A 23,342-nucleotide genomic window follows, 5' to 3' on the forward strand; every position below is an offset into this window, starting at 1 on the left:
GGCTTTGCAGTAACATTTCATGATCTACTGAGATCATTGAAAGGTTTCCGTCACTGCAGCCTGATCCTCCTGATGACATCCCTGCTTGTGCCCTCCTGTACAATGTGTAACCAGGCTGCATTGGTCTCCTGTGGAGATCACTGCCGCCAATTCGAAGGGAAGAGAACCTCCCTACGTGCTGTGATGAGTCATGGGAGAGCCTGGATGCAGCCGTGTATCTTTGTGCAGTCATTGTCAGTGTTTGTAGCAGCTCAATGCTGTAGAACACTAGCAGCACAACTGTCAAAATAAAGTTGGCTATGGTCCCTTTAAAGAAACTAGCTGTTGACGCATCATCAAATGATGACATCAGACCCACTTCATTATAATTGGCCAAGACCCTTGCTGGGTGGGCTTAACAAGCCCAATCAGGGTAAAGTCATGGGGGAAGCCAGCAAGGAGACAGCAGTGGGGTTGGAACCCATCCCACGTCGGCCACCTCGCTCCTGACCCAGTAGGCAAAATCGCGGCCTTCGGAACTGTTTCAGGCAGAAAACTTATCCACAGTATTCTCTTGGTGCATTTCTGGTAACACTGAATCTCATTTGATGACGAGGACGTCTCTGGTTTCTCTTTGAAACCTATTAAGGTTTCTTGTTCCACCATCCATGCTGGTAATTTGTTCACTTATTTCTTTGAATTTACCCTTTTTGAAGTTATATACCTGATTTCTGGTCTTCAATATAACTCTCAGACCATATTGAACTTGATCATTCTGTGGTCACTATTCCCCCGGGGTGCTACGAGTTACATTTCTTGTACATTGTCTGAGTCATTTACAAATACCAGGTCAAGATGAGCACTGCCTAGAATCATAGAATGGTTACAGCACAGAAGGAGGCTATTCAGCCCGATGAGCTCTTGCCGGCTCTCTGTAATAGCACTTCAGCTATTCCCACACCCCAACTCTTTCCCTGTAGCCCTGCAAAAAATTTCCTTTCAGGTACTTATCCAATTTCCTTTTGAAAGCCACGATTGAATGTGCCTCCACCACCCTTGCAGGCAGTGAATTCCAGATCCTAACCACTCGCTGCATAAAAAAGTTTTTCCTCATGTTGCCTTTGCTGCTTCTGCCAATCACCTTAAATCTGTGCCCTCTGGTTCTCAACCCTTCTGCCAATTGGAACAGCTTCTCTGTATCTACTCTGTCTAGACCCCTCATGATTGCCACTGTCCCTTTTATTCCATGGGCTTCAACATTGCTGGCAAGCCTATTATGTGGCACTTTATCAGATGCCTTTTGAAAGTCCATGTACACCATGTCAACCGTATTGTCCTCATCAACCCTCTCTGTTACCTCATCAAAAAACCCAATCAAGTTAGTGAAACACGGTTTACCTTTACAATTCCATGCTGGCTTTCCTTAATTAATCCACACTTGTCCAAGTGACTGTTAATTTTGTCTTGGATTATCATTTCTAAAAGCTTCCCCGCTACCGAGGCTAAACTAGCTGTCCTGTAGTTGCTGGGTTTATCCTGACACCCTTTTTTGAACAAGGGTGTAACATTTGCAATTCTCTAGTCCTCTGGCACCACCCCCGTATTTAAAGAGGATTGGAAGATTATGGCCAGTACCTCTGCAATTTCCACCTTTACTTTCCGCAGCATCCTAGTATGCATCCCATCTGGGCCTGGTAACTTATCTACTTTAAGTACAACCAGCCTTTCTAGTACCTCCTCCTTATCAATTTTAGCCCATCCAGTATCTCAACTACCTCCTCTTTCACTATGACTTTGGCAGCATCTTCCTTGGTAAAGACAGATGCAAAGTACTCATTTAGTACCTTAGCCATGCCCTCTGCCTCCATGCACAGGTCTCCTTTTTGGTCCTTAATCTGCCCCACCCATTCTCTTACTACCCATTTACTATTTATAAGCCTGTAGAAGACTTTTGGATTCCCTTTTATGTTAGTTGCCAATCTATTTTCATAATCTTTCTTTGCCTCTCATTTCCTTTTTCACTTCCCCTCTGAACTTTCTATATTCAACCTGGTTCTCACTTGTAATCTGAACCTGACAGCTGTCATAAGCCCCCTTTTCCTGCTTCATCTTACTCTCTGTCTTTTTCATCATCCAGTGAGCTCTGACTTTAGGTGCCCTACCTTTCCCCCTCATGGAAATGTACCTTAACTGTACCCGAACCATCTCCACTTTAAAGGCAGCCCATTGTTCAATTACAGTTTAGCCTGCCAATCTCTGATTCCAATTTACCCGGGCCAGATCCGCTCTCAACCCACTGAAATTGACCTTCCTCCAATTAAGTATTTTTACTCTGGATTGCATCCTGTCCTTTTCCATAGCTAATCTAAACCTTATGATACTGTGATCACTGTTCCCGAAATGTTCACCTATTGACACTTGCTCCACTTGACCCACCTCATTCCCCAGAACCAGATCCAGCAATGCCTCTTTCATTGTTGGGTCAGAAACATACTGTACAAGAAAGAACTCTTGGGCATACTTCAGAAATTCTTCCCCTCTCTGCTCTTCACACTGTTATTATCCCAGTCTATATTAGGATAATTGAAGTCCCCCATTATCACTACTCCATAGTTCTTACACCTCCCTGTAATTTTCCTGCAAATTTGCTCCACTATATCCTTCCTACTAGTTGGTGGCCTATAGAATACACCTAGTAGTGTAATGGCACTTTTATTGTTTCTTAACTCTAACCAAACAGATTCTGTCATGCAACCCTTCAGGCCATCCTCTCTCTCCAACACTGTTAATTTCTCCTTAATCAATACTGCCACCCCACCTCCTTTCTTTCCTTCCCTTCTTTCCCTATCTTTCCTGAACACCTTATATCCAATCCAGCCCTTTTTTGAGCCTGGTCTCCGTTATCGCTACGACATCATATTCCCATACGTCTATTTGCTCCTGCAACTCACCAACTTTATTTACCACACTTCATGCATTCATACACATGCACTGCAAACATATCTTAGACCTTTTTGTATTCTCTCTTGGTCTGACCCCACCTATTTCTTACTCTCGTGCTATCTGTCTCTCCCAATCCTTTGTGCACCTTGTTTCTCCTTTTTAATGCGACATCCTGGTCACCCCCCTGCCAAATTAGTTTAATACCTCCCCAACAGCATTAGCGAATTCTTCCGCGAGGACATTGGTCCCAGCTCTGTTGAGGTGCAATGGCCTGTACATGTCTCACCTCCCCAGAACCAGTCCCAATGTCCCAGGTATCTAAATCCATCCCTCCTGAACCATCTCTCCAGCCATGCATTCATCTGTTCTATTCTACTAATTCTGTAGCTCGTGCCACCAGAAATAATCCGAAGAATACTACCTTTTGAGGTCCAGCTTTTTAAGCTCTTTCCTAGGTCCATAAAATCTGCCTGCAGGACTTCATCCCTCTTTCTACCTATGCCATTGATACCGATATGGACCACAACCTCTGGCTAGTCACCCTCTCCCCTCAGAATGTTCTGCAGCCGCTCAGTGATATCCTTGACCCTGGCACGAGGGAGACAATATACCATCCTGGAATCACGTCTGTGACCACAGAAACACCTGTCTGTTCCCCCAACTATTGAATCCCCTATCACTATTGCTTTCCCGATCTTCCTCCTCCCTTTTCCGCCTGTACAGCTGAACCACCTGTGGTGCTGTGGACTTGGCTCTGGCTGTACTCACCAGTACTCACCAATTAGAGAGTGAGATGCATTCAGGGGACTCCTGCACTACCTGCCTGGTTTTCATTCATCTGTTCTATTCTACTAATTCTATAGCTCGTGCCACCAGAAGTAATCCGAAGAATACTACCTTTGAGGTCCAGCTTTTTAATCTCTTTCCTAGCTCCATAAAATCTGCCTGCAGGACCTACTAGTGCAATGAATCCAATGGCAAACCTTTAAAGATCATATGGACGAACTTCAACAATTGTACATCCCTGTCTGGAGTAAAAATAAAACGGGAAAGGTGGCTCAGCCATGGCTAACAAAGGAAATTAAGGATAGTGTCAAATCCAAGGAAGAGGCATACAAATTAGCCAGAAAAAGCAGCAAACCGGAGGACTGGGAGAAATTTAGGATTCAGCAGGGGAGGACAAAGGGTTTAATTAAGAGGGGGAAGCTTGCTGGAAACATAAAAACTGACTGCAAAAGCTTCTATAGATATGTGAAGAGAAAAAGATTAGTGAAGACAAACATAGGTCCCTTGCAGTCGGATTCGGGTGAATTTATAATGGGGAACAAAGAAATGGCAGACCAATTGAACAAGTACTTTGGTTCTGTCTTCACAAAGGAAGACACAAATAACCTTCCGGATGTACTAAGGGACCGAGGGTTTAGTGAGAAGGAGGAACTGAAGGATATCCTTATTAGGCGGGAAATTGTGTTAGTGAAATTGATGGGATTGAAGGCCAATAAATCCCCAGGGTTTGATAGTCTACATCCCAGGGTACTTAAGGAAGTGGCCCTAGAAATAGTGGATGCATTGGTGATCATTTTCCAGCAGTCTATCGACTCTGGATCAGTTCCCATGGACTGGAGGGTTGCTAATGTAACATCACTTTTTAAAAAAGGAGGGAGAGAGAAAACGGGTAATAACATAAGAATATAAGAACATAAGAATTAGGAACAGGAGTAGGCCATCTAGTCCCTCGAGCCTGCTCCGCCATTTAAAAAGATCATGGCTGATCTGGCCGTGGACTCAGCTCCACTTACCCGCCCGCTCCCCATAATCCTTAATTGCCTTATTGGTTAAAAATCTATCTATCTGTGATTTGAATACATTCAATGAACTAGCCTCAACTGCTTCCCTGGGCAGAGAATTCCACAAATTCGCAACCCTCTGGGAGAAGAAATTCCTTCTCGGCTCGGTTTTAAATTGGCTTCCCCGTATTTTGAGGCTGTGCCCCCTAGTTCTAGTCTCCCCGACCAATGGAAACAACCTCTCTGCCTCTATCTTGTCTATCCCTTTCATTATTTTAAATGTTTCTATAAGATCACCCCTCATCCTTCTGAACTCCAACGAGTAAAGACCCAGTCTACTCAATCTATCATCATAAGGTAACCCCCTCATATCCAGAATCAGCCGAGTGAATCGTCTCTGTACCCCCTCCAAGGCTAGTAATTATAGACCGGTTAGCCTGACATCAGTAGTGGAGAAAATGTTGGAATCAATCATTAAGGATGAAATAACAGCACATTTGGAAAGCAGTGATAGGATTGTTCCAAGTCAGCATGGATTTATGAAAGGGAAATCATGCTTGACAAATCTTCTGGAATTTTTTGAGAATGTAACTAGTAGAGTGGACAAGGGAGAACCAGTGGATGTGGTGTATTTGGACTTTCAAAAGGCTTTTGACAAGGTCCCACACAAGAGATTGGTGTGCAAAATCAGAGCACATGGTATTGGGGGTAATATACTGACATGGATAGAGAACTGGCTGGCAGACAGGAAGCAGAGAGTCGGGATAAACGGGTCCTTTTCAGAATGGCAGGCAGTGACTAGTGGAGTGCCACAGGGCTCAGTGCTGGGACCCCAAATCTTTACAATATATATTAATGATTTCGATGATGGAATTGAGTGTAATATCTCCAAGTTTGCAGATGACACTAAACTGGGTGGCGGTGTGAGTTGTGAGGAGGACGCTAAGAGGCTGCAGGGTGACTTAGACAGGTTAGGCGAATGGGCAAATACATGGCAGATGCAGTATAATGTGGATAAATGTGAGGTTATTCACTTTGGGGGCAAAAACACGAAGGCAGAATATTATCTGAATAGCAGCAGATTAGGAAAAGGAGAGGTGCAGCGGTACCTGGGTGCCATGGTTCATCAGTCCTTGAAAGTTGGCGTGCAGGTACAGCAGGCGGCGAAGAAGGCAAATGGTATGTTGGCCTTCATAGCAAGGGGATTTGAGTATAGGAGCAGGGAAGTTTAACTGCAGTTGTACAGAGCCTTAGTGAGGCCCCACCTGAAATATTGTTCAGTTTTGGTCTCCTAACCTGAGGAAGGACGTTCTTGCTATTGAGGGAGTGCAGCGAAGGTTCACCAGACTGATTCCAGGGATGGCAGGACTGACATATGAGGAGAAACTGGAGCAACTGGGCCTTTATACACTAGAGTTTAGAAGGATGAGAGGGGATCTCATAGAAACATCTAAAATTCTGATGGGACTGGACAGGTTAGATGCAGGAAGAATGTTCCCGATGTTGGGGAAGTCCAGAACCAAGGGACACAGTCTTAGGATAAGGAGCAGACCATTTATGACTGAGATGAGGAGAAACTTCTTCACTCAGAGAGTTGTTAACCTGTGGAATTCCCTGCCACAGAGAGTTGTTGATGCGAGTTCATTGGATATATTCAAGAAGGAGTTAGATATGGCCTTTAAGGCTAAAGGGATCAAGGGGTATGGAGAGAAAGCAGGAAAGGGGTACTGAAGGAACGATCAGCCATGATCTTATTGAATAGTGGTGCAGGCTCGAAGGGCCGAATGGCCTACTCCTGCACCTATTTTCTATGTTTCTATGTTCTATGTTTCCTTGTCTGTCTGGTGGTCACCCATTCCCTCGCTGCCTGTACACTCTTGTGTTGCAGGGTGGCAACTTCTGCCTCTGGTAGCTTCTTTTGACACAGATTCATGAACCAGTGATGCATTACATTTACCAACTCTGACTCTAATCCACTTGCGTTTTCCCATTAAGGTTACCATTAAAATTACTTTGCTGTTCTTGCATATCCTTCCTGTCTCTTCATACAACAAATTATGCTCCTTCTTAGGTATCATACCCCTGGAGTTAGCTTGGATTTTTATCTTATTACTTAGGTATCCAACCAGAGTAGTTCACTTTATAGCTTGCCCTCTCCCACAGAATCAACTTAATTTGCGTTCCAGGTCTTCCTAATGTATAGAGCTACAGCACCTCCATTCTGTCCACCTCTTTCTGAACATTCTATATGCTTGAATGTTAAATTTGTTCCCATCTTTTGGACGTGGCCATGTTTCTATCATTACCACTACATTGTAGTTCTCTAATGCCACCAGAGCCTCCATTTCTGTCATCTGATTTCTAATACTTCTAGCATTCCTATCAATACATCTTACAAATTTACCTCCTTTCATGTTCTCCCAGTGTCTGCCTATTCCAGGTCTCTAGTTCGTGTAAGTCACTCTGGATATTGTTATTTTTATCCACGTGTTGGCAACCTCGTCTACCTTGCTATCTGTCTCATCTGAAGCTTACTTTTCTCCCTGTACACCTTCCCCACCCCATCTATCAAGTTTAAGTGACTTTTGAATGCTGCCTCTATGTTCTTTGCAAGTCTCTTTATTCCTACTTGGTTTAGTTGCGGACAGTCTCTCCTGTACCAGTAATTTTTGTTCTGAAAGTATTTACGAGGGCAGTATTGTTATTTTCACACCATATTCTCATTTACATCCTTGGTGAGCTCGCCCCCCCCCCCCCTTTCCCAAACACACTGGAAGTATAGCAGGAAACATTTAGCATCATCCCCTATCTTTGAGTTTGAAGATAATTGTCATGTATATGACTTTCAAGGCCTATTATTATTTTCCTTATTTGGACTATCACCACTGTGGCCCTTCTTGTCCCCTTCTGCATCCTTTCTAACATTCCCTCAATATGTACCTTTATTGAATCTTACCTGGTCATGCCATAACTCTGCTTGTTTTAGAGGTAGGATCACATGACTCTTTCTAGAGTCGAGCTCATCCATGGCTGCCTATTTATTTTTTAAACAATATTCACAACTCCTAATGAGGATGTAACCCTTTTAATGTATTTCTGACAGTATCAAATTCTTCGGCATCTGTGCACCTCAGTGTTTAGTGAGGTTTTTGAAAGTTAGTTAAAATTTAGAAATTACTGACAATGAAAATATAACAGGAGGTCTTATGAAAGTATTATTACTATGATGTGATTGTGGAGCCTCAGAATCTTATGGTCCATGATCTGATCGTAATCATTAATCTAATAGAGTCTGTCTGCCATAAGGAGGGCAAGTTTTAGTATTTATTTATGAAAGGTCAAAGGAATGAAGCTCCCTTGACGGCCAGTGAGTAAATGCACCATGTGGTGCAGTGCATTGAAAAGTACGTTTAATTCCTCACCTGTGCTGAGTGAGCTGATTTCAGCAATGGCAACAGTTAGAATGTTACAGTTCACCTCTGTTTCCCTGCAACAGAGACGAGAATAATCAGCCAGGATTCCCCACTCCTGATCACTGTCCAGTGACCATTGCTGGAATGTGCATATGTGTGGGCATCGGTGAGAATAGGATTGGGTTTGGCTATGATGCCATCTACGGTTGAATAACCTTTCAACATACCGTCTGGGCAGACACATGAAAAATGGCCACTTGAGCGAGGTTTTGTGGGCTAGATTTTTGAACCGTACCCCAGTGAGAATCAAAACCCTAACAAGAGAAAGGGAGAAAATGATATGAAAAGAGTTAAGTTGCTTGATGTTATAATTTATTTTTAAAATGTTGCATATTTTGATATTTGATCGTGAAACAGTATTGAGTGGTGGCAAGGAATAAATGCTAAAATGATGCCTTTCGGAAAATGCAGCTTGGTATACTTGTACAGAGGACAAAAAAGCTCTTCACATGCCCAAACCTCTTTTGGAATGAAGCCAGGTTTGAGGCCACACTGACATAAATATGATGGAGCAATTCTATGGGCCCAATTTTGGCCAACCTGTTTTTTTGGGTCTCTGATCCTTTTTGCACCGACTTTGTGCGCTGGAAAGAGCACCAAAAAACTTTCTTAATATCCTGGTGCCTCTGCCGAGTGTCCCGGGTCCTGGCGCGGTGTCCATGGTGGAGTGGGGTGGCGAAGCTACAGCCCTGCGCTGAAGACACTGCCAGCGGCTGTCCGCATGTGCAGTGGAGTCTACGCGCATGCTCCTAGCTCTCTCAACGTGTCCTGCAAGCTGTCAGCAAGACCCGATGTTCGCCGCCCCTAGCCGTGGCCGAATGGTCGCCCGCGTCTGAGTGCAGCCCAGGCTGCCAGAACCCCACCCGAGATGTCGTCGAGCCCAGCCTTTCCTTTCCCTGCCTCCCGATGCCGTGGAGCCCAGCCTTTCCTCTCCCTCCCTCCCTCCAACCCCCCCCCCCCCCCCCCACCACCAGCCTCCCGATGCGTCTTTGCCGGCTGCCCCTATCCCACGCTGAATGGCCTCCCATACAGGCCGGCCCGCTGCCTTCCCCGGCCCAAGGTAGGATTTACTTAAAATATTTAATTGTGAATCAATTGTTTACCTGAATTCTTTATTTTTATTTAGTTATTTTAACTTTTATTTGGAATGTTTGGTGCTTGGGTGCAGGTCCTTACTTACCTGTGCCGATTTCTTAACTGCCCGCAACGTTTTTACGCTGACCTAAGTCGATTTGGAGTAAGTTTTAGCTGGCCAAAGTGACATAAATGGCCAAAACTGGCATAAGTGTCTGGGAACACCCCCTTTTGAAAAAAAAACTGAACTTAAAAAAAATCGTACCTAACTGACTTACTCTGGAGCAATTTTTCGGGGGGAAAATGGCATTTTTTAACTTACGCCAGAAAAAACAACTTACTCCAAAAAAATTGATGCAAGTCATGGCCAAAATTGGGCCCTATGTAACTAGGGGTTGAATACCTACTTGACCCAGGGTTTTATCTACCCAGTAGAAATGCTGAGTGTGTATGAAACTGTTATTGGAACTCTGGCAGACATTGCTCTGATATTTCTGCAAATAGAGATCACAGAATTTGTATCTATCACAATGCAAATCCCATGTTTGGGCTGGATCAGCACCTGATAGACAGCTGTCCCACTGTTACCATATGCTTCGAACCTGGCAGCTTTGGAGGCTGTCAGCAGGATAGAAAGAAAAATACGGTGTGAGCCTCTTAGTTCCTGAAAAATAACATTTGTTGCAGCAGCTCTGCATAAGGAGAGCAACAAGCCAAAAGTAAGATGCGCTCTTTAAAACAAAATGCACAAATGTCCAGTCATTTATTTCTATTGAGAAATCTACAGTAACTGAGCAGATTCTTTGAATTAAGGGAGTTCTGTCGTCGGCACCTTTGACTTGAAAACATCAATCCAGACTGTCCTACAAATTTGTTAAATTCAGGTGAATGTTTCTCAACAGATGCTGGTAAAAAGCCATGGGAAAGGGCCAACTCTGTCGAAAGGCCAGGAACTATCTCAAGGTGAGCAGTTTAAGGGATAGATGTAATTTTGAGATTTTGACTGCAGGTTCATTTTTAATGGTTTAATATTACAAATGTTGTATAATACAGAGTATGCATACACAGTTAGAACTGAACTATCATCTATATGTATCCATTTTGGAAAAATACAGAGAGGCCCTATCTAACGTTTGTGGAATGATGTTAATTGCACCTGGCAAGCTGTCTGAATTCGATCAAAAGTTATTTTTGGAGGAGATATGTTGGTACAGTGGCCCCAAGTTTCCACATGATTTGCTCCTGATTTTTAGGAGCAACTGGTGTAGAACGGAGTATCTTAGAAATCGGAATTCTCGTCATTTAGTTTGCTCCAGTTCTAGTCAGTTAGAACAGTTTCACTTTGGAACAGAATTTATTTTTCAAAAGGGGGCGTGTCCGGCCACTTACGCCTGATTTCAAAGTTTTGTGAGTGAAAACTTACTCCAAACTAACTTAGAATGGAGTAAGTGAAGATTTTTGTACGCTCGAAAAAACCTTGGCAACACTTTAGAAAATCAGGCGTAGGTTACAAATCAGGCGTAGGGAATGGTGGGGGGGGGTTTAAAGGGAAGTTTACAAACATTAAACACTTCAGTTTTACAAATAAAGAGCCATCATCAATAATAAATGATAAATACATCAATAAATCAACCAATAAATCAATCAAAAAAATTAATAAGAAATATATATTTTTTTAAATCAATAAATAAAACATTTTCTACTTACCGACTGCAGCACCGGGAGCCCTCCAACAGCGTGCTGGGATGCCCCCCTCAGTGTGTCTCTGTCAGTGTCTCTATCTCTCTGTCTGTCTATGTGTCTCTCATTCTCTGTCTGTCAGTGTCTGTGTTTCTGACAGCGAGCGGAGGGAGAGAGGGGGGGAGCAGGGGGAGGGATGGGGGAGAAGGGGGAGGGATGGGGGAGAAGGGGGAGGGATGGGGGAGAAGGGGAAGGGAGGGGGGAGGGGGGGAGAAGGGGATAAAGGGGAGATGGGGGGGAAAGGAGATGGAGATTGCAGGGGGGAGAAGGAGATTGAGGAGGGGAGGAGAAGGAGATTGGGGAGGGGGAGGGAGGCTGAATGGGCCGGGCCCGAGACTTCGGGCAGGGCCCGTCCCCAGCACCAGATTTACAGGTAGGTGGCGTTGGGTCGGGTCAGGGGGGTGGTGGGAGGGAGGTCGGTTCGGTTCGGGTCGGGGGGAGGGAGGGAGGGAGAGGGAGGTCAGGTCGGGGGGAGGGAGGGAGGTCAGGTCGGATCCAGTCCGGAGGCGGGGGGGGGCGGGGGGGAGCGGGTGTCGGGTCCGGTCCGGGGATGGGGGGTGGGGGGAGTGGGTGCCGGGTCCGGTCCGGGGGCAGGGGGCGGGAAGCGGGTGTCGAGTCGGGTCGGGAGGAAGCAGGACCTGGCCGTGGGAGGAGCCTTATTCACGCAGCCCCAGTGAGGCCATTCGGCCAGGGCTAGGGGCTGCGTGCTTCGGGCCCCTCCCACACAGTTTCGGGCGCCTGAAGCTACTGCGCGCTACAGTGGGCACGCAAGTGCATGTGCAGAGGTCCCGGCACTGTTTTCAGCGCAGGGACCTGGCTCCACCCCCTACAGTTCGTGCTGCGCTGCGTCGAGGGCCAGAGGACCTGCAGGGAGGTGGAGAATACGGAGGGTTTTTTTCGGCGCACTTTGTGGCGCGAAAAACGGGCGTCCAGGTCGGGATTGCGCCGTTCTAGGCGCGGCTCGAAACTTGGGCCCACGCGTGAGTGTAAACACTGTACTTTGACCTTTTGGAAAATAAAGACAGACATCATGCTGATGTGAAATAGTATTCAACTATGCAACTCTGAGCTTGAATGGGTTAAAGGTAATGCAGATGAAATTCTGTTTTACAGCTGACCCATGGAGTGGTACGAAACTCACTCTTATCTGGCATTGTATGCCTGCTTTGTAGTGTTAAGCGGGTACATTATGTGCTCACAATCTGACATTTGAGAGCAGGGAAAGCTTAGTGATCCTAGTAACAAGATTTGGTGTCAGCCTTGGCTCAGTGGTAGTGCTCTCGCCTCTGAGTCAGAGGTTATAGGTTCAAGTCCCACTCCTGAGACTTGAGCACATAATCTAGGCTGGCATTTCAGTGCAGTACTGAGGGAGCTCTGCACTGTTGGATGTGCTGCCTTTCAGATGAGACGTTAAACCGAGTCCCCTCTGCCCTCTCAAGTGAATGTCCCAGTGCACTATTCATAGAAGAGCAGCAAGGTTCTCCCGGTGTCCTGGCCAATATTTATCCCTCAACCAACGTCACTAAGAAAAACAAGTTATCGAGTCATTATCTCATTATTGTTTCTGGGACTTTGCTGTGTACAAATTGGTTGCCATGCTTCCCAACATTGCACAGTGACTACACTTCAAAAGTACTTCATTGGCTGTAAAGCATTTTGAGACGTCCCAAGGTTGTGAAAGGTGATGTATAAATGCAAGTTCTTTCATCTTTCTTTACTTGTCCAGTATTTCAGACAGGTACCATAACAAAAATAACAACATACATGATTCATGTAATTGTTGTATATTTCCTGTAGAAATGGGGTATAACTTATGATATTGCGCATCAGGGTCACTTTGCAGAGTATACTCTGTGCACCTGTACTGCAAATGCCTAATACTGTGAAAAAGAGAAAACATTCAATTTTCTCAGCACTGGTATCCCTCACCATAATGAGCACTACCACACTTCACACAAGTGATGACGATTCTTTTGGTGTTGTTATCATTTTCAGTTAAGAGCAAGAAAGATTTTCCATGCATAAAAAACAATTACTCTTGTTCTAGCTTTGGAACTACTCGTCAACTGGGTAGACTGTGGCAACTATTCTCGGGTCTTCTGGCCCATTTATATTTCAGAACTGCTTCTTGAAGCCTGAGGCTCCTGATGCTGTGGAGTTTACCCTATCTTTATGGAAGGGTGGATTCACAGTTAACATTGCAGTTCACAGCTTTGTTTCTGACTGCTAGACGCTCCCTAACAGCTGCAGAAGCTATGCAGAGGCCAATGAGTGACAAATTACATTTCTGGGCTCCAGCAGCAAGTTTATACTTTCACCCAGAGTTGGGGGCAGATTTGCCTGCAGAGACACCAATCAAAGCCACCTCTGTACGTAGGTATGAGAGCTGCCAGGGGCAGCAATGCTGCGCCATTTCCAGCTGCGCTGCTGGCAAAGCGGGGCTACAGTTGGTTGTTTGCGTGGTGAGGTGATGGCGGCATTATGCTATAGCTCGACTGCGTTTTAGGCTGTGGTGCCATGCTGTTTTGTGCACTGCACCAACATCACATGTGCAGTATGCAACAACAAACTTCATATCAGGGCAAAAAATGATGCAGGTAGCAAGGTCTTCGGGAAAAGGTGATTTCACACAGCTAGTCTCAACAATTGTTCCATAGTTTACCATGTACCACACATCAATGTCAGATACATGCATCAGTGTGTGGTGCATCCACTGGACTCCCAAATTTGCACTCTTTCCCACCCCAAGTGGAGTCAGCAGACAAAGGACTAGAAATTTGGTTCTCAGCGATAACTGTATTTTTTTGCCAAAATTACCGTTATCGCTTCGTTATCGCTATCAGGCCGTAAATGGAAGCTTTAATTTGCGCAGCGGTAAAAATCGATGTTGCACGAGGCCGATACCGCTGCGAGTTGGGCCTTGGGAGGGCGGAAAAACACCTAAAAATAAATTGGAAAAAACAAACAAACAAAAATTCACAAAACATTTACAACTATCGAATCGCTGCAAAAGAATTAAAAAAAATAAAAACTTTAACTTGCATTTTTTGCAGTTCTTCATTCTTACCGCTATTCCAAGGACTGCAACACAGCTTTTTACATGTTGATATTTTTCGCGCATAATTAGGGTGCGCACAGAGCCAAATTTTTGGCAAAACCGCTATTTCGGGTCTTGCACGGTGGTGGTCCTCTCTCCAGCTGTATTTGAAAACCACCGCCGCAAAACGTCACCGAAATTTCCGCTGACCCAATTGCAAACTCGCCGAATTTCCAGCCCAAAGCATCTTTGCACTGTGCATAAATGGTATGAGTATTTATTGATTCCAACTGTATAACTACAGCAATATCTGTGTGTAGACTGAGTGGACTTGTAAAATTCATAAGTATTTATTGGATATGTAACTGCTGAAATATGGACAAAAAAGGTACATAGTTATCTGCAGTTACACAGAGATAGCTCAACTATAAACAAAAATGCCCTGTTAATAGAAACCTACTGTCGACAGAATGGTAGTACTGAGGAATTAGTAAGAAAAATGCACTTGGATAAATTTTCTCTTAAGTGAAGAAGCCTCTAAAGGTTTGTGCTGGTGAAAAGATTAACAAATATTTCCAGAATTCAAATTTTACCAGACTTAAGTTTCAATGAGAAGTGATGAAGAGTTACTGTATTTTTTTAATTCATTACAGTCATAACCAAGTACTTTAAGTTCTTTGTTGTCTCTGTTCTTTTCTCCCCCCTAATATTAGCCGCAGTGCAATGGCCAGGCAATCCATGTGTTCACACTAACTGAAGTGGTTTCCTGTACAGATGCATTTCAGTGGTTGAGTAGTTACGGTGCCCACACTGCCTGAAAATCTAAGGCATGTAGCAGGGTAGATGCTTCACATTTTGGTTGTTTATAGTTACTGGTCTTTAAATTCATTTATAGTCGCTGGTCTTTAAGTTCAAGAACATGATACTTCTTGCATTTCGATGTTAGAAGAATATTGCATTCATTCTTTTTCCAATTCCATTCTATTGTTTTAGAAATGCATTAATGACGAAGAGTCCTGAAGCTACGAATGTTGTGCAGTCTCATCTTTCATCCTCTAGGTATAAATAAAAGCAACAGTTTCACTCCTTTTTCAGCTTATCCATTCATGGATGCACATCTCCTTGCCAACTGCAGGCTGGATATCCAGAACTGACGCCTACTGCATTATTTAACAGCTTGCTTCAACTTGCTCTTCCCTGACAATGCAAATGTTCGTCAATGTGCTATTTCATGTGTGCATTCAACCTGAAGATTATGCCCTGTTTCATATGGATTCAAAGACCTGTTTAGTAATGAAGTTATACTAAAAGGACTATGAAATTAAATAATTAACACTTATTTAAAACTCCAGACCATGTTGAAAATAGCAGGCACATGTATACAGCTATAGAGAACTAAAATGTATATAATCCAGCCACCTGAATCACTTAGCCCTATGCTCAGCTGGTTTATAAGCCAAATGTGACATCTCTCTCCTGACTGGCAAATTCCATTAGTTCATATTTCAAAGATCAGTGTAGTCCCTATTTGAGAACCTATTCCTACATTCAAAATAATCTGTGCATTAAAGAAATATCCCCCTCACAATTAAAACTATTTATTTTCACTTCAACAATTTGCTGAGGCTTAAGAATTTGTTGGTAAGAAGCATGTTGAGCAGTGGCACCAGGTGTTGTTGCTCCATCAACCCCAACTGAGTATTCATGAAGTTTTAACACTTGTGAGGAACTTGAGGACCATAGTTGTTCCTGTCATCACTCCTGTAAGCCCTTTGTTCCAAATAGCATTTCAGTAATTTCCAGAAGGCGTCAATATATATGTACAGCAGAAATGACTCCATTGACATGAATTCATTAGCTTCTCCAGGTACTCTGCAGCTCCCAGCTCCACTCTAGAGGATGGTCCAATTGAAAATCGTTTAACATTCTTGTTAGTACCGTAAATCCCGCTGTACAAAATGCTAACTTTACAACTGTGCATTACTCGCGGTTGATGCGACCAGTAGGACAGTCTGTGCTCGCCGCTATGTAAAGATTGTTACTTGTGCTTGACGCTGAAGCGACCCGGTGCTACTATTACACTGATGTGCTTTTGCAACCGGAGAACATAGCCTCTCTTATTACTACACACACTCACACACACACACACACACACACACACACACACACACAGTTCCAGTTTCAATCAGATCATCTGGGAAACTGCCAAGCAGAGGTGAGGCATTTACCCAGAGTTGGATAATATTGCAGGGAGAGTTGAGTCACACTGCTGCCTAGTGTTTATAAAGTGACTGAGTTAGAGAAAGATTAACATTTTTATTGTTTTAAAAAGGGATGGCATTGGTGCCTGATTCCAGATGTAATCCAGTATACAGAAAAGTTCCCGATGTAATTTATTTTATATTAGTTGATCACCCATGGCATTACATCTGGGCTAAAGAGCAAGTGTAGTCCAGGTGAAACAGGGATAGAGGATGGGGAATAATTAGACCAGGGTGCACAGACATAATTCAGTCCCTCTTTTAAATGAAAGCATTCTGTCTTTATTCTTCTATTTCTGTTATAAATTCCTATGTTCAAATTTATAATGGAAACTGGCTATTTAAACTTGTCACGCTGTAATTATACCCTCCCGCCAGCAGTGCCACTGTCGCCACTCCACTGGGGGAAGAGTGTAATTATAGTGTGACAAGTGCACATAGGCAGCTCCCATTATATATGTGATCATAAAAATTGATAATGGAAATATGGAGAGAAAGTATAATATCAACTTCATCCTTCGGGATTTATTATTCATGGGGAAACTTGGAGATTTTAATTTACTCCAAAAAATAACTGTGCATGCCAAAAAAATGGCGCAGATAATTGGGGAAAATTGAACCCATTTATATTTGGGCTGAAAGCAAATGAAACTGGAGCACTGATACAAACCAACTACTTTCAATCTCCTTGGTATATTTTTCACATTCAGCCATTTTTCTCCCCCCGCCCCCTATTTCTATCACTCTCCTTTGATAATGGAATATATGAAATGTATTCAAACCTAAACATACATATTGAACAGATGGATAGAAAAGAAGCCTTTACATGCAGCAGTTAATTACAGAATTCTACTCTTTTGGCTTTCGGGGAGGGGTGGTTGAACAGAACTGTATTCACTCTCTTTTTGTAGGATAGATGGAAAGATTTTGTGCAAAGATGATCCCTCCAGTCCCAGGTTAGTCTGCAACTGCAGAAGCCTACACAATAGCACAGGACATCGAGCCATGTGGCTTTATCATAACTGCCTTGCCTTCCCTGTGAGAATGCTAATCCGGTGCCTCTTGCTGCTGCACAGACTTGCAGTAACTGAAATCTGACTAGCACTGGAACCCAGACTTAATTTCTGTGTTTTATTTGTTCTCTATCCTGTAGACTGAAAGCAGGAGGCAGCACCAGTAACGATGTGGCCACAGATGCCTTAGATTTTGATCGATTGAAGCAGGTATGTACCCTGGCTACTTATATTGAAGAGGCTACAAAACAAGTTTCCTGTAGTATAATTTCACATTTTAATGTTCAGAATAATAACAAATCTTATTTTGAACTGCCCTGTTAAGATGTACCGATAGGAACCTTTCCGGCACTTTGTATAAATCAGTTTGCATTTTTATAACTTAAACTCACAGGAAATACTGGAGGAAGTCGTAAAGGAGTTGCACAAGGTGAAGGAAGAGATTATTGATGGTAGGCATTATATTTGTTGTTGACCGTAATATACAATAAGGTGCCATCAAGCATGAGGCCTAGCTAGGTTCCATGTCATGATCTATTTCTTTAAGATGTATTAATAGGCCCTTGCAGCTTGCAAATTTGTGCTCCTGACTCCAAACTTGATCAGTTTTCCCATAATTTACAAAACATAGCTGAAATTCTCGTACTTAGAAACATAGAAAATAGGTGCAGGAGTAGGCCATTCAGCCCTTCGAGCCTACACCACCATTCAATAAGATCATGGCTGATCATTCACCTCAGTACCCCTTTTCTGCTTTCTCTCCATATCCCTTGATCCCTTTAGCCATCAGGGCCATATCTAACTCCCTCTTGAATATATCTAACGAACTGGCATCAACAACTCTCTGCGGTACAGAATTCCAGAGGTTAACAACTCTCTGAGTGAAAAAGTTTCTCCTCATCTCAGTCCCAACTGGCTTACCCCTTATCCTTAGACTGTATCCCCTGGTTCTGGACTTCCCGAACATTGGGAACATTCTTCCTACATTTAACCTATCCAGTCCCGTCAGAATTTTATATGTTTCTATGAGATCCCCTCTCATTCTTCTAAACTCCAGTGAATACAGGCCCAGTTGATCCAGTCTCTTCTCATACGTCAGTTCCGCCATCCCGGGAATCAGTCTGGTGAACCTTTGCTGCATTCCCTCAATAGCAAGAACACCCTTCCTCAGATTAGACCAAAACTGAACACAATATTCCAGGTGAGGCCTCACCAAGGCCCTGTACAACTGCATTAAGACCTCCCTGCTCCTATGAAGCCATTTGCCTTCTTCACCGCCTGCTGTACCTGCATGCCATCTTTCAATGATTGATGTATCATGACACCCAGGTCTCATTGCACCTCTCCTTTTCCTAGTCTGCTACTGTAAAGTCCTGACCCTGCAGTACAGACTTACATGAGGCACATGCTGAAGTCAAGGTCACTCTGGACCTGCACCTTTATTTCACAGCTCTAGAGTGCAACATTTGCCTGAGACCTGCTTTTATATACCTGTGTGGAACAGGTATGCAGTGTCTCCTGCAATTGCACCCCTGGTGGTAAAGTATGCTTGTGGTTACAGGTCATATCTAGTTACAGTCATGTATAGCATGCTAAGATACAGTTATATACAGTAGTGTGAGATACATGACATCACCCTCCCCCAAGGTCTTATTGTCTTTATAGATTCAGTCTCTCAGGAGGTCTACGCTCTCGCGTGGAGCGTCTTAGTTGTGGTTCAGTTGTTTGCCTTGGTGCCTGTTTTTCTTTCGGTGTGATTGCTGGTATCTCGCCTGGGCTGTCTGTTTCATTCAGTATGATTGCTGGTATCTCGCCTGGGCTGTCTGTTGAGACTGCCCTTTCCTCAGGTTGTTCCCTCTGTCTGTCCACCAGGTGTGGTGTGAGTTCCACATTGTAGTCTGCCTCTGGTTCTGCAGTGTTGTTGGTGAATCTACTTTTTACTTGGTCTACATGCCTCCGGCAGGTTTGGCCATTGCCCATTTGTACAACCAGTAGCCTGTTTCCTTCCTTGCCTTTTACTGACCCTGCAAGCCATTTGGGACCCCTGCCATAGTTTAGCACAAACACTTTGTCCCCTATCTCATTCCACCTCCCCCCTCGAATTTCGGTCATGGTACTCAGTTAGCTTCCGGCACTTTGCCTCAACAATTTCATGCATGTCTGGGAGGATTAATGAGAGCCCAGTCTTTAAGGTCCATTTGATCAATAGTTGTGCAGGGGAAACCCCAGTCAACGAATGCGGACGAGATCTGTATGCCAGCAGCAGTCGCGACAGGCGGCTCTGCAGTGTGGGACCTTGGATTTTTAGCATGCCTTGTTTAACGATTTGCACTGCTCGCTCCGCCTGGCCATTGGAGGCCGGCTTGAACGGTGCCGTCTTAACGTGATTTATGCCATGGTCAACTATAAAATCTTGAAATTCTGCGCTGGTGAAGCACGGACCATTATCACTGACCAGTATGTCAGGAATTCCGTGCGTTGCAAACATGGTTCTCAGGCTCTCCACAGTGGTGGAGGTGGTGCTCGAGTTTAAAATGGTGCATTCGATCCACTTTGAAAATGCGTCGCCGACTACGAGGAACATTGTGCCCATGAATTGGCCCGCATAGTCGACATGCACCCGCGACCACGGTTTGGTGGGCCAGGGGCTTAGGGGGGCCTCCCTGGGGGCATTACTGAGTTGGGCACAAATGGTGCACCGCCGGATGCAGAGCTCCAAGTCCGCGTCAATGCCATGCCACCAGATGTGGGATCTGGCTATGGCCTTCATAAGGATGATCCTCGGGTGCTCGCGGTGGAGCTCCCGGACAAACGCCTCTCTGCCTCGTAAGGGCATAACTACTCGGCTGCCCCACATCAGGCAGTCTGCCTGTAGTGATAGTTCATGCATGCGCCTATGGAAAGGTTTGATCTCCTCGGGGCAGGCATCGCGGGTCTCTGCCCAGTCACCAGTTAAAACACATCTTTTGACTAAGGATAACGTGGAGTCGCTGGTCGTCCAGGCTCTGATTTGGCGAGCCGTCATGGGTGAACCTGTGAATTCAAAGGCATTGATTGCCATGACCATCTCACAGTCCTGTTCGTCAGACCCTTCCGTGGTCGCCAGGGGTAGCCTGCTAAGCGCGTCGGCACAGTTGTCTGTGCCTGGTCTGTGCCTTATGGTGTAATCGTAAGATGCCAGTATGAGTGCCCACCGTTGAATGCGCGCCGAGGCGCTGCCGATTATTCGCTTGCACTCAGATAGTAGGGGCGTGAGGGGTTTGTGGTTGGTTTCTAACGCAAACTTGGCCCCGAAAAGGTATTGGTGCATCTTTTTGACGCCGTACATGCACACGACCGCCTCTTTCTCAACCATACCGTACCCGTGCTCCGCCCGCGAAAGTGACCTGGAGGCATAAGCAATGGGTTGTAATTTACCCGCATCATTGACATGCTGTAAAACGCACCCGACCCCGTACGCTGACACATCACATGTAAGAACTAGCTTTTTACCTGGGTCAAAAAAGGCTAAAACACTGTTGGAACATAGAAGGTTGCGTGCCTTATTGAAAGCGCGTTCTTGGGCATCCCCCCAAAACCAATCGCACCCCTTTCTGAGTAGCACGTGGAGAGGCTCCAGCAGCGTGCTCAAGTTCTGCATAAAGTTCCCAAAGTAATTGAGTAGCCCAAGAAAGGCGCGCAGTTCCGAGACATTCCGGGGCCTGGGTGCCAGATGAATCGCTTCGGTTTTGGATTCAGTTGGGCGGATTCCATCAGCGGCAATCCTTCTGCCCAAAAATTCAACCTCGGGCACGAGAAACAGACACTTGGATTTCTTAACTCTTAGGCCTACCCAATCCAATCGACTTAGTACTTCCTTCAAATTGCGGAGATGGGAGTCGGTGTCCCTGCCCGTGATGAGTATGTCATCTTGAAACACAACCGTCCCTGGGATGGACTTGAGCAGACTCTCCATATTGTGCTGGAATATAGCAGCTGCCGACCTGATGCCGAATGGGCATCGATTGTACATAAAAAGGCCTTGATGTGTGTTGATGGTGATGAGTAGCTTAGACTCATTGGTCAGTTCTTGCGTCATATATGCAGATGTGAGATCTAGTTTTGAGAAAAGTTTACCTCCAGCCAATGTGGCAAATAGGTCCTCCGCTCTGGGCAGCGGTAATTGGTCCTGCAGGGAGACTCTGTTTATGGTAGACTTGTAATCCCCACAGATTCGTACGGATCCATCAGGCTTCATGACGGGAACGATGGGACTTACCCAGTCGCTAAATTCCACGGGTGAGATAATGCCTTCCCGCAGAAGCCGGTCCAGTTCGTGTTCAATCTTTTCCCTCATCACATAAGGTACAGCTCTAGCCTTGTGATGGACCTGTCTGGCATCCTGTGTGATGTAGATTTTAACTTTAGCCCCTTTGAAGGTGCCCACACCTGGCTGAAAGAGATGTTCAAAATGACTTAGAACTGTTGAGCAGGAGGTCCGTTCCTCTGACAACATGGCGTGAACATCATCCCATTTCCAATTTAGTTTTGCCAGCCAGCTTCTCCCCAACAGTGCTGGGAGATCTTCAGGGACAATCCACAGGGGAAGTCGGTTCATCGTCCCTTTGTGTGTGACTGAGAGCATGGCGCTGCCAAGGACTGGGATGATTTCTTTGGTATAGGTCCTTAGTTTGGTGTCGATCCTTGTGAGTTTTGGTCTGTTGCTTTTGTGCGGCCACAGCTGTTCAAATTGTTGGACGCTCATGAGAGATTGACTAGCTCCCGTATCCAGTTCCATGTTGACGGGTATCCCGTTGAGTAGGACTCTCATCATTATTGGAGGTGTCTTGTTGTAAGAACAGTGGACATTGATCGTGTTGACCCACTGTACCCCGGCGTTCCGGGCACTGTCCCCACCGTCTTCTGGTCCGCTTTCCGACCCTTCCAATTCGTATACCAGCCGAGCTGCTGTTTTTCTGCACATGCGAGCCAGATGCCCTGTATAGTTACAGTTTCTGCAAACAGCATGCTGAAATCAACACCCCCTTGTTGAGTGCCTTCCCACACATCACCAGCACAGACCGCTTCCATTGTTTCTGAAGGATGAGCTGTGTCTGGCTGATCTCTCTTGAGCTTCTCTCACTCTGTAGTTGATTGCTCGCATTGTGGGTTGATGAGGTGTGAACGGCCGTTCATGTGGCCCTTGATGGCTTCTGGCGCCACTGCCTGCTGTTAAAGGCCTGCTCTCCTGCCTTTGTGTGTGGGGGTAGCGGCTCGTTTCACGCTGTGAACCCCTTGTTCCGATGTTTCGTTAGTTGTCGTACCCACAGTATAGATCAACCTCGTTTCTTCTTCTGCCAAGATTATCTGTGCGACCAGTGTTGCTGCCTCTAGGGTCAAGTTCTTGGTCTCTAAAAGCTTTTGGAATATGCCTGCGTGGCCAATTCCTTCAATAAAAAAGTATCTCAGTACTTCTCTCCTTAGTTCATCGGAGAACTCACATAAACTAGCCAACCTTCGAAGTTCCGCCACAAAGTCGGGTATGCTCTGGCCCACACACAGCGTCTGTAGTTGTAGAACCTGTGTCTGGCCATGTGTAGGCTGCTCGCTGGCTTCAGGTGGACTCTCACCAGTGTACTCAACTCCTCAAACGACTTGCTTGCTGGTTTCTCAGGTGCCAGCAGGTCTTTCATTAAGGCGTATGTTTTCGAGCCACAGCTGGTCAAGAGATGGGCTCTTCTCTTGTCTGCCTTATCATCGCCCAACCAGTCTTTAATTACAAAGCTTTGCTGCAGCCTTTCTATAAAGTCCTCCCAATTGTCTCCAGCATTATATTTCTCATCTGAGCCGTTGGTAGCCATTCTATGGATTCTGTGATCCCGTAACTCATTGCACTGTAAAGTCCTGACTCTGCAGTACAGACTTACACGAACAAAAGAACATAAGAATTAGGAACAGGAGTAGGTCATCTAACCCCTCGAGCCTGCTCCGCCATTCAAAAAGATCATGGCTGATCTGGCCGTGGACTCAGCTCCACTTTCCCGCCCGCTCCCCAT

The 23,342-nt window shown here is 45.1% G+C and overlaps 1 protein-coding gene across 4 annotated transcripts in view; it reads left to right on the forward strand.

The window, feature by feature from the left end:
• The window catches only part of LOC139263371 (ena/VASP-like protein), a 457,176-nt gene that overhangs the window by 429,139 nt on the left and 4,695 nt on the right, over positions 1 to 23,342 (forward strand). For all 4 annotated transcript variants that reach the window (XM_070879361.1, XM_070879359.1, XM_070879360.1 and 1 more), the window contains 4 exons: positions 10,159 to 10,219; positions 15,027 to 15,092; positions 17,448 to 17,517; positions 17,702 to 17,759. In XM_070879361.1, the coding sequence (XP_070735462.1) occupies positions 10,159 to 10,219; positions 15,027 to 15,092; positions 17,448 to 17,517; positions 17,702 to 17,759 (255 nt within the window). The remainder of the gene's footprint in view (positions 1 to 10,158; positions 10,220 to 15,026; positions 15,093 to 17,447; positions 17,518 to 17,701; positions 17,760 to 23,342) is intronic.

This window comes from Pristiophorus japonicus, chromosome 4 (assembly GCF_044704955.1).
Source record: "Pristiophorus japonicus isolate sPriJap1 chromosome 4, sPriJap1.hap1, whole genome shotgun sequence".
Lineage (NCBI taxonomy): Eukaryota > Metazoa > Chordata > Chondrichthyes > Pristiophoridae > Pristiophorus > Pristiophorus japonicus.